This window comes from Lineus longissimus, chromosome 5 (genome assembly GCF_910592395.1).
Source record: "Lineus longissimus chromosome 5, tnLinLong1.2, whole genome shotgun sequence".
NCBI classification, from domain to species: Eukaryota; Metazoa; Nemertea; class Pilidiophora; order Heteronemertea; family Lineidae; genus Lineus; species Lineus longissimus.
In genome coordinates, this window is record NC_088312.1 from 9,000,634 (window position 1) to 9,018,325 (window position 17,692).

Here is a 17,692-nt window from a genome sequence, read left to right on the forward strand (position 1 = left end):
TCTTACCTGAAATGTCCCTAATGTATTTGTCTCATCTTCAGCATCCTTCGGTACTGCCACGAGATAGAATGCTTCGAATCTTTGGTTCGGATATGTACCATTTAAGGTTACTGAAATGAGAAGATTAATGAACAAGTTAGAAACATTCTGTGGGTAAGAGGGCTTTTTAGCATCCTGTAAACAAGCTGTTAAATTGCTGTGATCTTGCTGCGATGACTTGTTTTATCCGCAGACAAGAGACATTTTGTCCGCAGGTTTCAGCAGCGAAGAACCCTTGTTAACTCCGGCTTTGATTCTTGACAACAAGATACTGTCAACCTTTCTAAAGAGGAAGTGATGAGAAGCTTGCCTGAATGTCACTTGTTCTAGCTTATTTCTACAAAACGGATGTAAAGCTCACAAAAACCTGTGCTAATATTGCTATCAACAAAGAGGCTGCCAACCATTTCAGTTGAAACCTCAAGTCATTTTCTCAACCTTGTAAAGTGCTATCGAACATCAGAGTATTGTGCTCATTTTCCAAAACAATACATCACATCATCAATTAATCAGCAGAGGGAAAGGAGGAAGTTAAATGGCCTTCTTTAAATATAGATGACACGTATGCAATGTTTCGTGATGCATTAAGTCAATATTGGAATTAAAATGGCCTAAATTGATGATAGTAGAAATAACGTAAAATTGTAGTAACAGGTTCATCAGCATCAAGCACCAGCCATATTTTGTAGCCCTCTTACATAAAGATGGCATTTGGGGCCAGAAAAAACTCTCTTACATATAGATGGCATTGATAGCCAGAAAAAACTACGCTACAAACTAGTGATGTTAAAGCTGCAAATGATAGGTGTTGTAAAGTAATTAACTCCACTTGCTCACCTAATCAATACCGAAGCTGTGTACACTATGGGTTCACACAGGTAATTCCTGACAGATATCTCTGATGGGGTTAATTAGGGTAGAGTCAAGGGCAACTCAAGTTGATAAGACCAATCGGTGGATTAGTCTTCAAGTAACATAGGGATGACTTCTGAGCAATGAGGTGAAATGAACCTGTGAGACCGATGTTTGGTGGTAAACGATATACCTTCCTCAACTCAGTTTGTACTCATGTTTATACCATGTTAACCACAGCAGGTACTGTAAAATGGGAATTTTCGAGAAGCGAATTTTATGGTTAACCCATTACCGCTGAAATGTTAGCAAGTTTAATGGTTGCGCTCGCAACCAAAACCGTGAAAATAAAACAATCACAAACATTATACCTGGTTACAGTATACTGTGTGTTGAAAAAGACAAAGCCAAAATTGTATCGGATTGTTGCCAACAGACTCTAGCTTTATAGCATTGCTTTTCGATCATAATTCACGCTAACTGCTACCTGTGCATTTTGGGTTTTTTCATTAGCCGCACACATCTTAGCTTTTGTATGCAAACGATACCTAACCTGCCTCAACATTATCAAAGAACCCGATAGAATTGCTTGCCAGCTCGAATTGAAGTTCCGCTCACTCATCATTCGCTGCAAAGAGCTGCACTAAGTGACGGAAACTATAGACACTATTTTAAAGATTTCTTGATTACTGTAGCGGAGTAATGAAGCTTTTTTGTTCAGATGCAAAAACCTTTTATAGAGACAATTTAACTCCTTACCAAGCCATCGAAATGTTGGATTGAAGTTAGAATTGTAATTTTGGCATCTTTTGCAGTCTCCTGTAGGAAACATGATTCACCATTGCCCCTAAAGAAGACTGCAATCAGAGTATCATATTTCACAATTTGAATTCAAATTCTTCAGGCAAACCAGCGTGTGACTAAGTTTGAATTTCAAGAAAAATAAGGGCATTTTACCTAATTAAAGAATGCAAAGCAGATCTTTGTTGTCCCTTAATGAGGATGATCTCATTATTGTGATCAATCAACACAACTAATTAACAAAGTGCTGGAATTTGGTCCAAATCACGATCCGATATGAATCACCCGGATTCCTACGTCAAAGATCTCTAATGTGATTCCATCCTAACAAGAACAGTTATTGTCATATGTATTAGCTGGAGACAATGCACTACTCTTCCTAAGTTACATGTTGATTCTTTAGAAAAAGCATCTTGTCCTAACTCGACCTAAAAATCCTTTAGAGTACTCTATCTGCAGCATTGCTTTTTCAGTTCAAGTTATCATGAAACTCGAACTCGAATCACTGACGATTCTTCCCAAATTGATTTCTCTAATGAAACATTAAGTCAAAGCTCGCCAATTCTTTCCAACCGACTGGATAAACATTCTGATGGAGCCAACAGAATCATTTGAAATTCCTCGGCTAAAGATCCGTACTTGAATAGTAATGATTTCTTCTAGAATTGATCCCTCAGATGAACAAAATAATCAAAGTCAGTCAAAGTTTCCAGTCCGTTGGTCACCGACTCAATCGAACCAATGAACCATGAATTTCATGGTTCTGCAACTCCTGAAACTCGCAAAGGAATCTTAATTGGTGAGTCACGATAAAATGTTGGATTTCAGGAATGTTGAGAAGACAAGAAGATATTGTTGCATCATAAGGATACACTGTCAATCACCCAATTTTTCATTCAATTTTTTTGATTCACAAAATGCTCATGATCTTTATTTTGGCAGATTACAAAATTTCTTCTTTTATCAAAAAGATATTTTCTCACAATATTTATTTTCCTGAATCGAGGTTATTCACAAATCATGCAAAAATAAAACACCCACAAAAAATGTGGTGGCTTGCAGTAAGAATGAAACCTTTTCCACCAGCTGCATCTGGTTTTCAATGGCATCCCTTCCAACTGAAAGAAGATATCTTGCCTGTCCTTGAACTTTGTTGATTGATAGAACCTTATACTAAGATTCCTCTTATGAAAAAACAGTTTAAGTCAGTTGATTATGTCTGCCCGAGTGAGTCCCAACAGCACCAAGGAACACGATTCTCATTTCTCTGCAAGTGGCAAGGGATGCCTCCATTGATGATTCATCAATGAGAAGTTCAATTAGAGGAATGTTTGGAAAACGAACAAAAAAAACTATTGTTGCACGAAAAATTATCAGTCATCAAAATGACTCGTAGTCTCTGGACCTAGGAGAATTTCTATAGAAAGCTCTGTGATGACTTTGTCATTATATTGCAGAATTTATCAAGGGTCATCTACGACGAACACACCAGCGAAAGAATGACATCTTCTGACTCCACCACTCCATCAAGATGCATCACGACTCCACAAAAATCTCAACAAACCTTTTGCTTTTGCTTTTACAGCTAAAAAGTCATTGAGACAATTGAAATATCTCCAGTGAAAAAAAGTTAAAAGTTCTTATTGTGGTCTCTGCAGGAGTACGGGGCAAATGGAACCAAGTGGGGAGGGATCATGAATCATGCCACTTTTCATCATGACATTCTCAAGTGTAATTCTCATTTTTAACAAGATTTAGCTTTGTACTCCAACATTTGACAAGTCTGACTGTTGTAATCTTTGCTGTCAGAAATTGCAACTTTTTGTGACAGCTAAAATTACTCTTGGATCAAATTTGAGTAGGTTTGACTGAGCATGAGAAGATAAGCGTGAACTTGCACACAAAAGACCATTTCTCTGAACTCATTGGTAGACATGCAGCTTGAACCAGAGTGAGATACTAAGAGTCATCAACCACAGAAACACAACTCAATGAGTACGGAATTCTTTACTCAAACTGAGAGTGCTAGCTGTTTCCGACTTCAAGATGTGGCTGTTAAATTTGGAGCCTGGGTTTCATAGTCTGATATCACCAAAAGGATTTGATCTGCAGGGGTACGACAGCATCCAAGAGATTCAGACTAAATGGGTAAAAAAATCTTCAACAACTTGATGGGTGCATGAATCAGGTGCACCAAACATCTCAGTGCATTTATTGTAATGAATCAGCAAGGTGATCTTCTACAACTTGATCAACCATGTCTGTTAAGAAGTGATTCCAACATATGTTTCAAAAGAACATCTTGAATGGAGCCAGAAAATGAGACTATCACTGATACTGGGTAGGGGGTGGTGAGCTGAGGTAATCTCTCAAAGTTAGTCAGGCAGCTACAGCCTGCTCACATGGTAAAGAAAAACATGATTTTTGAAAACATTTATAGAGTACAAGATTAAAGATTCAGATTATGCATGGAAAAGGACTCTCAATAGCAAGATAACTCTTCAAGTTGAAACTGCCAAAGGAACTTCACATACATCTTTTTGTGAACTATCTTTAATCCTTTTAGTAATTGAAATTTCTCTCCATGCAATGTAGAAATATGATATTTCAAAAGCATATGTAATAGATAGCATGTAAACAATTGAGTGTGAGATGGAACTTCAGCTCTTCAAGCTTTCCAGTGCATAAAACCATGTCATTATCACCAACTGACAGCAAAATCAGTGTTCATCCTTCACCTCTCCACGACCCAGTCAACAAACACGTCAACAACACACCTTTATTTCTTGAACTTTGTCATCTTCACGTCAGCTGTATGGTTTTTCGTTGGAGCATCTTACCCTAAATATCCTAATTGAAGGTAATTAGGCAAACACGGAGATGATTATGCTGACATAGCTCACCTTTGCGGAGAATGAGGTAGTTGAAGACATGATGTCAAGACAGTCATGGCTGTAAGCGATATCTGATGTTCTAATGTATACTGAAGCCACACAATGTTGAAATGAAGTCTTTACCAGAAATGTACTGTTGTGATAAATGGTGAATGTAGAAAGATTGAATTGTGGTCCTGAATTTCACCTTTGTAAACCTTTACTATGTCCATAAAGAAAGGACGGACGTCAACTCAACACTGGTAAGACATTCTCGGATCATAATCAGACAAAGCTGGAATTGCTAAACCATGATAAGTCACATCAAAGAAACTTCTTTTCTCTATTTTTAACTGAGGAAATTCCCAGTTGCTCGCCGATTCATTCCAATGAATCTGCCACTGCATCTGAACTAGTGTACCACTTTGAGAACCTTTTTTAACAATTGCCCCAAGGGCACTAAAAAATACCTCGAACCACAAAGAATCTGAACATCATTAAACGGATTGTAAAGGAATGAATCCCAAGCCAGTTAGGGACCCCAAACACATTGGCCATCATGAACAAGAATGAAGAAAAGCTTTAACATCGCATGAGCAGCAACTAAGAAAAGAAAAAGCATGATCAATATCAATTTGGGCCAATCAATTGGATAATTCCATTTCCGGACTCTCAGATGTTGATGAGTCATGCTGACAGGCCGACAGTGAGTCTGCAGCAAGTGGAGAATGTGTCCATGCCACAAGTGATGGCTGGAAGAGACGTCAAGGCGGACATGAGGGATTAGGTGGCAAGCTGTTTTTCATGGTACAGATTCCTTGATGTGGGTTTCTGTAAACAGAATCACTGCAAATTCGAGTTGCAAAAACTCTTGGCAGCAGTTAGCTCAGAGAGGTTACTTTCAGCAAAGATTTATAGGGATAAATGTTTGCTTCTAGCAAATTTCAATGTGCAGCAGCAAGAATTTTCTCGGATGTCATTAACGACACGAGAGGATTAGGAGAAGAGCAAGCATTACTTTTCCTGGCTCAGAGATTTGGAAGGCTGTACTGAGAATTGATGTAAAGCCGAGGTGCAAAAATACTCATGGCTATCATAAGACTGGCTACTTTTAGCAGATTTTGTGGCTGCTGAGACATATTTTTCAACTTCTTAAACTTGACCCCTGCTCCTTCAAGTCATCTTTAAACAATATTACAAGATATTAGTGATACAAACTATAATATGCAGCATTCTGCATCATGAATTTGGGTGAGGGTTATATTGTTTTCAGTGCGTAGAAGGGGGAATGACAAGTGTTTGTTTGCCCTTTCTAGAAGTGACTTTTTATTGCTGTCATCCTAACACAAAAGAAACACACAACGCAAGAGACGAGGAAGTGATCTACAGACCAATACCAACCAACCAATTTGACCTTCTTGTAGATTGGGAAGAAAGCAATCACCAAGCATCATTGAAACAGCTGTGGTACAAGTGATCCGGTTCCCTTGATCAATAGCATCCTTCTCAGGCTTCATGCATTACGCCCGCCGAGAAATTGCTTTTTTCCATTTCAAGCTCTTGTCACTTTCCTACCATGTGTTCACAGCAAATGGACGGCCTTGATACAAGAGGTCTTCCTCCTCCACAAGAACTGATGCTACAAGTGAAATGACCAACAATGAGAGATACCCAAGTTGATGAAAATGGCCAAAGAACAACATGACTTAAACAGCTGTTGTTTCTCAAGCAGGCTTTTTCAGTTCCTAGACACTTACGCTTTTCTCTCTCATAGCCTTTTGCAGCAAATTGACAAATGGCTTTGGTACAAAAGAGTAAGACTTCTTCAATGACAGAAAATGCTAAAAGCAATATCAGTACCACAGAAATGTTCCCAGAGTTAATAGGACCAGGGAAATTGGTGCCTCCAGCAGCTGAAGGAATTCACAAACATATGGCAGGCAAGGAAAGTGACTGGAGCTGACAGTGTTCAATAACTCAGTAAAAGATCTATGACGGGATCGATCAAAACCATCTCCTACTTTCTCTTAGGAGCAGGTAATTGATTTGCTATCGTTTAACAGGTGTTGGAATTGCTTGGAGCCAATCAGCACCATCCAAAGACAACCATAAAAGACAAAGCCCAGACATTCTCAGGGAATTTAAAAGAAGCTTATTCTTCAACCAGCTCTGACATTGTCTATAATCAGGTAGACTTGTCCACACAAGCAAGTCTGGTTTGCCGTCAACTTGACCATCACCAGTAGGTAACTCTATCAGTGGGTTAATTAAAGTTACTTAAAGTCTGCTGGGCTATTGGCTGAGCTGCACACAACTCATTAGACCAGAGCTTCTCAAGAATTCTGTCACTTACGGTGACTTGGAGCATCACTCCCCCTAGGATGCTGGTCTATTGCATGTTAACTCCCTGGGAAGCCTCATACCATTTTACAATCCTGGGTTGAGTGAAGCAATGTAGGGTTAGGTGGCTTACCCAAGGACATGAGATGATACAGCGGTGATCCATCCAGAAGTGGAACCTACATCCTCCTGGTAATTTGCCCGCTGCTATAACCATTATGCCGTTGATATCTAACTCATTCACCAATGCAGGTTAATTATCTGTGTGCAAATTACTTCCAACTCCAAATGGAGACCAGCCAGCCTGTTGGTTGCATAATTACCTCAGCCCAAATGTATCAATCTCTGTCAGGAAGCTTAGGAACTGATTTTACTCTGATTTTCCTCGAAAAAATTGAGTGAATGGTCACGAGAGAAAAGAGCCTTTGCATCATCTCATTGGCAAAAAGTTACAATGTATCATGCCTGGATGGATTGGACCCAAGAGAAGAAAAGTAGCTTCGCATGACATTCTGGATCACTATTCAATGTTTTTCAAGACAACAGCTCCGCTAGAAGTACATGTTACCCTGAAGCTAGTTTGATCAATTGAGAACTTTTCCGATACAGACAAATATAACCACGGTTGTTGTGTTCCTGGGAGTGCTTAGTGTAATGAAAGTAAAGTTCAATGTAATGAACTCTGTTATACTGAAAGCGAATCTTGCACATCCAAGTTGGCATCAAAGCAATTGTTGCATCATCAAGTTCAAAACTGTCAACAAGAAAGTAAAGAAATCCTCTCTGAAATCAAGTTTGTAGACATCATGACTCTTTATGCTTGTTTCCCAATCAATTTATCATTTCTTACTGACAAAACTTGTTTCTTACTACTGGTATCTAAAAATAACATATGAGAATCCTTGCAAACATGGGCTATCTTATTTCTACTTATGTTTAAACAACAACCCTTAATGAGGCTCTCAGTTCCCATTTTACTCCAACGACATGATCAATAATCCATTGAGAAAGAGATTGACGAAAATAAAGAGAGACGATCCCACTACCAACCTCTGAGGAAAGCAATTTAATTTCAGTGATGCTGGCCAAGAGCTTTTAGATTTCAATGTTTGGTGAGATTAAAGTGCCGAGGGGTTTACTTCGTGTCAACACCTCTCCATTCATTCAGCATCACTGATGATACATCAGCTCATTCACACCAAAGATAGGGTGAAACAGACAGGGGTTGTTGAGATGGAACTTCACTTGGAGGACTAGAGGACTAAAAAACCTGAGGAATATAAAACGAAATTGAGTTGTCTGAGAAAAATGGAAAAACAGATTGAAAATAATGTAATTGAGTCTGGCACTGAACCTTCTTTCGATCTTGTTCCACGGATCAGACTGATCTTGTTCCACGGATCAGACTGATCTTGTTCCACAGATCAGTTATTTTTCAAAGAATTGATATTCTAATGTGATGGAAGCATTTATGGGTTAGAAGAGGGGTATTACCATCATTTTGGAAGATACCGAACAAATCTGAATTCGACACGGACGGTACAAATGCAAATACAAGCATCAAATACTATACATCTTGCAAAACTGTACGTCTCCTATCCTGAGTGTAGATTCGTGTGACAGGCTATGCATTGTAAGTGTTTCTCCTTGGCTCTGCTACAGCGGTGAAACAACCTACAACGTGTAGTCCATCACGAAAAACACCAATTATCTTTAAAAAACTGCAACCAAGGCCAATATTCATACCAATACAGTACTTGTGAACAACTTATTGCAAATATTTTTGCACTGCTGCGTACATCAGGATTAATTGTAAAAACCCTTAATTTTTTCCCCATGTTGCAGTATTCATGATCTTGTCCGGGTTCCCATAATTACCCCCAATTTCTCATGTCTCCCCCACCTGTGGCAGAGCATTCTTCGCCCATTTTTTTCTGCAGATAAGTCGACTTGTCATAATTGATGGCAATGCGTGATACTTAAATGACGTACGCAGGAACACGGCAATTTACTGCAACTACAAAGGAAGTAACGAGAGTGCATTTACTTGCCAACGCAGGTGAAAATTGCGTAGTGAACTCGAATGTCCTGGGGTAATAAGTGGTAGAATGTTACTGGTATATCAGGTGTCTGCTAAATAGGACAGGCTTGTCTCCAGATATGTGGCACTGGCATATTTGGTGATGTTCGACATCAGATATGGAAGAGCCGAATCCAGTCCCCAAGTCATGATGGGAACCATGTCTTAACCTTATTTGGCCTTCGCCTTTCGTGATATCAGCTGCCTACGACGACTTTCGTGTTCATTGTATAGCTTGTGGCTCAACTTAATAAAACAAAAATTGCTGTAAGGCGGTTCTTTTGAACACAAATTCACTGAAACCTGGCATTTATCAGTCACGTGACCGGCGGACCGGAAGCCTTAATGAGGTCCCAGGACCACATTATTCCACAGCAAGCCATCTTTTCAGATGAGATCTAAAGGCAGGGCTTGGTCAATAAAAGAACCATTAGGTTGATGATTATTACCCAGCGCAGGTGTAACGTGTGTCAAGCAAGAGTGTGAAAAGGTGATTTGAGATTTTGAGGTCACGTTACAGCGATGATGAGACTAACAGTGAAACCAAAGAGAATTGGATTTCATTTCATTTGATTTCGATTCGAAATTTGGTTGGTTTGGAGCAGGTGTTTGCTGTTTAATGGCCATTCAAACAAGTTGTGGTTATGCTCTGGTGAATGTGGTAGAGTCCTCATTAGAGTAGAGTAGAGTAGAGTAGAGTAATGAGAGTCTTTAAATCTCTTTGAATTAACTTTATGTCTTTCTTAAAATAAGATTTAAAGGTCATGTGATATACTTTTAAGTAGGTGCTCCTTAACATCCCTAATGTCATTGGGATGATTTGAACGAGTATTCTGTCCAGAATAACTTTATTTCCTCAAGAGAAAAGATGCATTTGAATTGCAAGATTTAAGCTTATTGGAAAACAAACTCAATTGACGTATTGATTTATCCCCAATTTCAAATTGTACCCAAGGGGTTAAACAGTGAAATGTCAATTGCTTGGCAACACCAAAGGGAAATCCCATGATTCAGCATACTTAGACTACACAACCAATTCCAATAAAGTGACGATCGTAAAGAACGAAGGCTTATGGGAACACCAGTGCCGTCATTAGAAACGTAGTGAAAGCAAGATACGTCGTAAAAATGACGGAATCGTCTTAGATACTGATGCAGCGCAGGACAATTGCAATCAATTTGTGATGCGCGATTCTCTCGGGTTCAATTTTTCATTTATCACAATGCACCGACAGCGTGCATGTGTTTCTGATGCCAAAGAGCTGAGGCGCATCTCTGACTATTACCCTGTTAATTGACTAATTTAATTAAGCATTGATAGGGGTGGAGATCCCCCTGCAGACTTACAGCAAGGAACAACAATAGTATTGTCGTTAATGGCTCATAGCAGACGACAAGCACAGAATCTTAAGTCCAAACCAGATGAACGATTGTGTCTTTCTGTGACTCACAGCATTATAGGTCCTGTCATGTTATGGATGTAGCCTTTATTAAAGAAAGTTTGATTTCCTGCAAGAGTCTGTCTACCTCCTTACATTTGTTAGAAAGAAAATTGCCTGAATTACCAAATTCAATCTGTTATTCTTCTGTGGGACCCCTTCAACAAATACCCAAACAAAATCCTTTGAGGCAAAGAGCAGAGGGCCACCCAAATCAGAGTGCATCCAAGGGTCAAACTGACTTCTTCCCCCCACCCCGGAGACATTGCAAATCCATCAAATTTAGATGTAATAAAGGTATAGTCATCAATGCGATTGGTCTTATGGGTGTATGCCTTATAACCTTGAGCGAAGGGGTAATATGGCTGCAACAAGATTAAATCATGGAGGCGCAATAACTGACATCTGCAACATACCTCCCAACCAATTTCAAGAACCATTTGTTTTCAATCTGTCACGATTAATAGGAATTAGCTCGGGGCGGGGTCAGTTCCCTACAGATTGAGGCGATTCTCGGCGATGCTGGGCGATTCATGGTCGCAGGGTGATGTCGTTTGAAAGGACAGGACGATTGGTCAGCAGTTCTGAGTGATGAAGGTCTACCCTGGGGGCAGACGATAATCCATCAGCTCTTGGACTGTGGAGGGGAGATTAGTCATGAGAAGCCGGGATAATTTCTCGATTTAATGACGGGTGACTAACAGAGTGTTCTAACTGGCATACTCGCTTGCTCTAATCGTTCTGTTCACGCACCATTATAACTGTATCATGTTTGCTGAAATTCACAAGGTCTCCGATGGGTCAAACTGTCTAAAGCACCCTGCAAAGGAGCAAATTTCATCGCTGCAACCAGTGACTATTATTGCTACGATGAGTGATAAAAATATCACTCGTCTGTAGGAAAAAACTGACAGCCATCGCTAGGTTTGATAATGATCGAAGGTCACAGCAATCAATGATTCATCCCAGGCTAATTGTTATATCAAAACTTTCTACACAGTTTTTTTGTTCTACCCTTTACAATACTCAAATGATTTGTTGCAACAACCTGCTGCACAAATCCATCAAGAAGCACTTTAAAGGACCACTATCTCTGACCTCGTCCTTTCAGAATATCAAATAGCAATCTTCGTTTACACAGCCTCCGATTTATGGGTGATTTAATGTCCACAAAGGGGATAAAATTCATGATCGGCCTTTCAGATGACGGCGTCATGTATGAGATGCGTGTTATCTTGTCATTGGCATCCTTTAGTCATCTTCTTCTTCAATTTAAACAGCAATCTGAGCTCCAAATCATCAGTAATGAAATGTCCATGTAAACATTGACTTAAATCAGCGCAGTTATAAGCTGCCTTTACACTGCAGAGCAAAGGTTTTAGTTTTTTATCAGAAAAGCAGTCTTAGGAGCTGGTAATTCTGTTTAAAAATATCATGTCCCTAGCATATCATGATCATTACTACAAACTGATACACAATATAGTTATCATAGGTGTACAATGGGCATGTGATCGACTACTTCATAATTGGATTGGTCACATCTACACCAAGCAGATAAAGAGGTAGTGGGTGCTGCTAGTGCCAAAACAAAACTATCAATATTACAATCTCAAAATGCCTCAACACAGAATGCCCTTACATATATCTTTGACAACGAGATATGCATATACTCTTTGCCTTTTCTCAACCAAGGCAAATGTACCTCTGGGAAGTAATTGGTGCAGTGGGTGGTTCAAACCACCTGCCCTCCTCTCATTACAGTCATTATCGTGCAATTATGAATTCAGCAGGTTAATGCTATGGGAGACCATGGTGTCCCTAGGTGGCTTGAAGATAATTGGAGCTGCAAGTATACTTGTGAAATATCCTCAAGCAGTGCAAAAAGTATTTGCTAAAACTTGCAAAAAGATGTTCTAAGAATAAGTCTATCCTTTAGACAACTTTTGAACTACATGTATTCCAAAGGCTTCATTATCGCCAAAAGAAGCTTGCAGTAATGTGTAGTTGAGTTTTAAAACGACACTACCAATTTATCAAAATTGTGTGGTAAGCTGATTACCACTGTGACGCCAATGACGCTTCAACTAACAACCTTCTTCACTGTACCCGACCAACCATCAAAGCTCGGTATGCACATATGTGACCATTGATTTCATGCTTCCAATCAATCATCTCCTTGATTGATTTCTGTCCATATATCCTTGATTGATCCCTGTCAATTATCTCCCTGATTGATCCCACCCTAATCATCTTAGTTCCAGCATCTTTCTTCCCTGAAATGTCAGAAATCAAATACTTTAAAATGGCCTCACTGAGCAAGAGGAATTCTACCATTTTGCACTTCCCTGCTCCACTGCATGGAAAAATACGGAATCCTTTTTGAACAAAGGCTAACATTTTTGCAGGAATTCAAGTTCTCACTCGAATGGATATGATATTAGGCAAAATTGCAAGCCAGTTCAATAGAACTCTTTTCACGAAATAACAAAACCTTCACACATTTTTTGCTTCATTACTGTATAACTATTCTTTTCTAACATGTTCTTATGAAAAAGTTCACGTGAGATGATCAGAATTTCATGAATTGAAGATATGTTGCGTGATTCTCGCATCATCAGACAGAAAAATATAGTGTTCTTTCTATTTGAGTACAAGAACCTGGAATTTATTTCACAGTTGGTATGGCAGGGCTTCATTAAATTAAAGCCAAATATAAAATGAATCTTTGAATCGATAAACACATTTTATCAGGAGTTGGAAAACAAGTTGACATACATTGTACCTGATGTTCACAAGACATAAATCCACAAGAATCTTTGTAAAATGCCAAATGCCTGTAGGTTTTGTAATTATACATGTATCATAGATAGAATATAACCACACCATATCGCTTCACCAGTATCAGCTCCAGTAACCCCCAGAGAATACATATATTCCACCTAACTGGCTCAGTCTATTTCCTCTGACCAACTCAAGTGAAATACCTTTTACCGGATCTTTTTCATATCATAAATGACATTATTTTGCTCGAGGGCACACTTCTGGCAAGATAACCAGCGATCTGTGAGGAATAAGTTATTTCATTGACAGATGATACCCAGGGTGAAGAATCTTGGACCGGGATGGTAAAAGTTGAGGAGGCGAACTGATTTGATATTCATGTGAGTTTGTGGGCTCCCCTGAGGTTGAAGGGTCCATATGTCTGACAAGTCTATGATAGGAATAATTATGAGAATGGTACATAGAACTGGCTCAGGACCTATGTAATCATCAGTGTTCAGGAGTGAAAGGGCTTTCCACTCGGTGGACTACAGGCAGGATTGGCAGTTAGGGAACTGGTCCTGGTTGCACTGAGTATAAGTGCAAATACGGCCAGTCTACTGTGAGATAGATGCGACACCTATAAGCCACTTGGTGAAACTTAATCTGGCTCACTTGGCTTCTGACAGTAGCTTCCCTTTAACAAGTTGACTAGTGCAATTGACCCTCACTCACGCACATAACAAAGCTGGCTCTAGAACCTATCAGGATCAAACCCATCAGGCGCAGACCCTGAACCAGGTCCACAACTTTCCCTAGTGGCCAAGATAACCACATTTTGACCCTCAACTTTCAGCCAAATTAACAAAGTAAAATCTGTAAACCATGTTTCCCTTTTTAATTTCCTTTCGTCACGAGACATGATAAACCTGACTGATATTTCGTCTTTACATACACAACAACCTATAATGAGTGTGACCCGAGCATGTCAAACATCACGAACTCTTTGATGCCCAAAGCAACAAGGATCATTTCCCAATAATGCCCCAGCTGGATGATCATAATGAGATCGTTGACTTTTCTTAAGAGAGTCCTTCTGTCATCCATCGACATCTTTATATGGTATTCTAATGGAGAGGTCGCCTGCAGAGAAAATGATAGGTTGGTGGGCCCCATTATGGGCTTGTTATCTCAAACTGATCACCGATAACCATTCTACGTTAGGTGATCTTTGGGCAATCACGACCACCAGCAACATGTTCTGTTTGGTAAATCAATGGACGAGACAGGAGATGAGGGGTGGGTTCAGTCTTTCAGACATATGACAATAAAGGAGTTTGAGATGCTGAAAGCACAAGGGGTGTTGGTTACCTCCCCTTGCATTTCTACAGACATAGATACAGGCGGTGTGTGCCCTAACTTTATTTGCAAAATTCTTTCCATCTTTAATTATCTTTTGGAAAATGATGTAAAAAAAGCTCTCTTGCTTCACAGTTGCACCCCTTTTTCTTGGATTCCTAGATCCGCCCGTGCTCTATACATATTGCACCAAGTCACCATTAATGTACCAAAATATCCCACTAAACAGGACTTAGATCAAAATGCCACCATATTTTTATGATATCATAATATTTTAGAACCAACTTGAGTGTAGGGAATGGAGTCAATGAGCTTCATCACCAAATTCACCAGACCTAATGAACCCATATGACATCAAAAATAATATTTGCTGGCTCTTAAACTTGAAGATGATCAACATATTCACTACCTGTTCTGTGTCAAGATGCCAAAATTCCTGTACAAGACCCATTGAAACTTTTTCGAGTAACACGAGAAGAACCTATTTGCCTATCCAAAATTGTGCCAAAACTGAAAAGAATTCACAGATAGAAGTTCTTTTGCATCAATTTTCACATTTTTAAAGTGGTTATTATTGACTGATAGCAACTTCAGCCATAGCTGGTCAATATTAGCATGGTGCCGACTATGAATACATATACTCTTGGTGCTGATTACATCAAATGTCTGTGAAAGATCGACCAAGGGCAAGAAAGATATATATCGCTTCGTATTTGGAAACCAAATGGTGACATGGACCAGCAAACATGCGAAGAGCACTACAACATTCTATAACTGACATCAAGTATATTGAATTTACCTCGGGGCACTGATCACATTCAAATGTCTCACTTTATCAATATGCTTGGTCCAAGTCACTGTGGCATTATCAATACAACTTTTCTTGAAATGGCCAAATGGCAGAAAGCAGTTATGGTGATTGGTGCCAAGAGAACTTTCACTGATGAGTCTGTGTGTTTCTGTCTAATGACGCGGAGCAAATGCCTCGTGGTCTTTCATTATAATGTCACCCTAATGAGAACTCGAAACTGCCAAGTAGTATAGAAATGGCACTCTGTTAAGTCAGTCTAAAGTATTCAGTCTAATCTACTGTGAAATGTATAGGTGGTCCAAGTGATTTGGATCCCAAGTCTAGTCCTTATTGACCAGCTATTTCATCTACAAAACAGCAATTTATCAGCCAAGTCCACAGGCAGTATCGACAAGTGGTTCGATGCAACTTCACCCAAATGTCAAATGCCCCTAGGCAAATAGCTGTCATACATGATTCAACATCCTCTAGAATCTGCTGTAACCTTTTTTGTTTGGTATTTGACTTGTCACATTTGTGACTTGACTGATGGCCATTCAATGTGTCAATTATATGCAGTAACATATCGGTTCACCAGGATGATGGATGAAAATGTGTCAGAGTTAAGCCGTAGCCAGTTATCTCAAGCATCATTGCACCCCTAAACTATTCCACTCAAAATGGATCACTTGAAGATGCCAACACCTCATCCATTCCAATCTTGCAACAATATAAACTGACACTTTCGAACTCACCGCTAAAATCTTCAACACATGTTCCTATAACTCAATAAAAGTATGATCAAATCACTTCCTGAGCAAACCTTTATCATTCCTTGATAAACTTACTTGATACTTAACAGCAACATGATGGTTTAAGCCATTAAAAGTCCAAGAGACCTTTGCCATTGTCTTCTTTCACTGGCAGATCCCATCAACTCTTCACAAAAAAACAGCTGCTGCACCATCTTGCTCTATTGATATCAAGCCATCTTTTTGCATCAATCAAATCATTTCTTACCCCATACCAACACAAGAAATACACCATCGTCCAGAATCTCATTCAGAACAAATGTCACCAAGATCTGCAATTCAATTTGACCTCTTCTGCTTAACTCTTGCAAATGAATCAGTTCGCAGCGTTCTCCCACCACCTGAGATTTACCTCAACCTTCCATGGCCAAGTGAACTTGCTAAGGGAATAAGTTTAAAGGGTTTACACCAGGTCAGGAAACAGAAATTGAATCACACTCAATGCTGTAGTGCAGAGGTGTCATGCATGCACTTTGGCTGAAACTTGGTACATAGAGTATCTGTCAACACAATGGCAATGTTGAAATTTATATTCAATATGTATTCACACAATTGGAAATATTCAAATTCTAATACAAATTTCAAATTGTTAACAAATGTTGTAGGCCTTTAAAGTATCCACTACCCGGTAATCAAAGTAATGCAGGAGTGGGTGGTAAGGAGACGTAGATATCATCAAATAACCTAAGAGAGCTTCTGCTCAACCTTTGCAAGATACTCTTGCTCGTCGGTCACAAAGAAAAAGTACAAAAAAATCCTCATTATAGATAGTGATATGACTTATTTATTTCGAGTGGGTTTCTTTTTCTTCCTTACTTTGGTAATAAGGTTACTGTCGAGGGACCACTGTCAGGTTTTTTTAGTCCGAGGATGTAGAAATGATACCGAGATAGCCAGAAAAAACAGATATCTGTGGGTTGGCTTATTCACTGTAAAATATATCTTTTGTTGCCAATTTGATACTTTGAGGATGAAGCAATTTGTGGCATGGTGTCACTGAATACTTGTTGTATACACCATCCAACTTTTCAATGAAATAATAATACTTCAGTGAAATAATTGAGTTTGCTCTATTTCTCGACTGGCATCTAACGACATAAACTTCCTAACCTCGCCCTTTGATGAAAGGAAAACTGGCAGGAGGCTATTCAACTTCCTCTAGAATAAAAAGAGTGACATCTTCAGTGCCTGGCGGGTACCATTTGTGTAGCTTTCATGTCAGATAATGCCGAAATACAAAGGTAGGTGCATTTAGGGTTAACGTGCTCCAACCAGCAACAAGTCTTTGATAGTCGATCCCCTGAGACTACAAAATTGAAGCAGATGACTATCAAAAAAGACGTAAATGTAATATGAAATGACTCGGTGCGTTTGATCTCTAACTCAGTGGAACATGTTTGGCCTGTTACACGTCATTGTTTACACACATCCACGATTTCCTATCGCCATGAACTTTGGCGTTCCCTGCCGCCCTGATGAAACCTGCCTTTCTAATCACCTAAGTAGATGTGTGCCCATGCGACAGCGTCATTAACCTACTATGGCGT

The 17,692-nt window shown here is 39.4% G+C and overlaps 1 protein-coding gene across 3 annotated transcripts in view; it reads right to left on the minus strand.

The window, feature by feature from the left end:
* Positions 1 to 17,692, minus strand: part of LOC135487497 (spondin-1-like) — a 101,467-nt gene that overhangs the window by 69,585 nt on the left and 14,190 nt on the right. For all 3 annotated transcript variants that reach the window (XM_064771214.1, XM_064771215.1, XM_064771216.1), the window contains exon 2: positions 7 to 110. In XM_064771214.1, the coding sequence (XP_064627284.1) occupies positions 7 to 110 (104 nt within the window). The remainder of the gene's footprint in view (positions 1 to 6; positions 111 to 17,692) is intronic.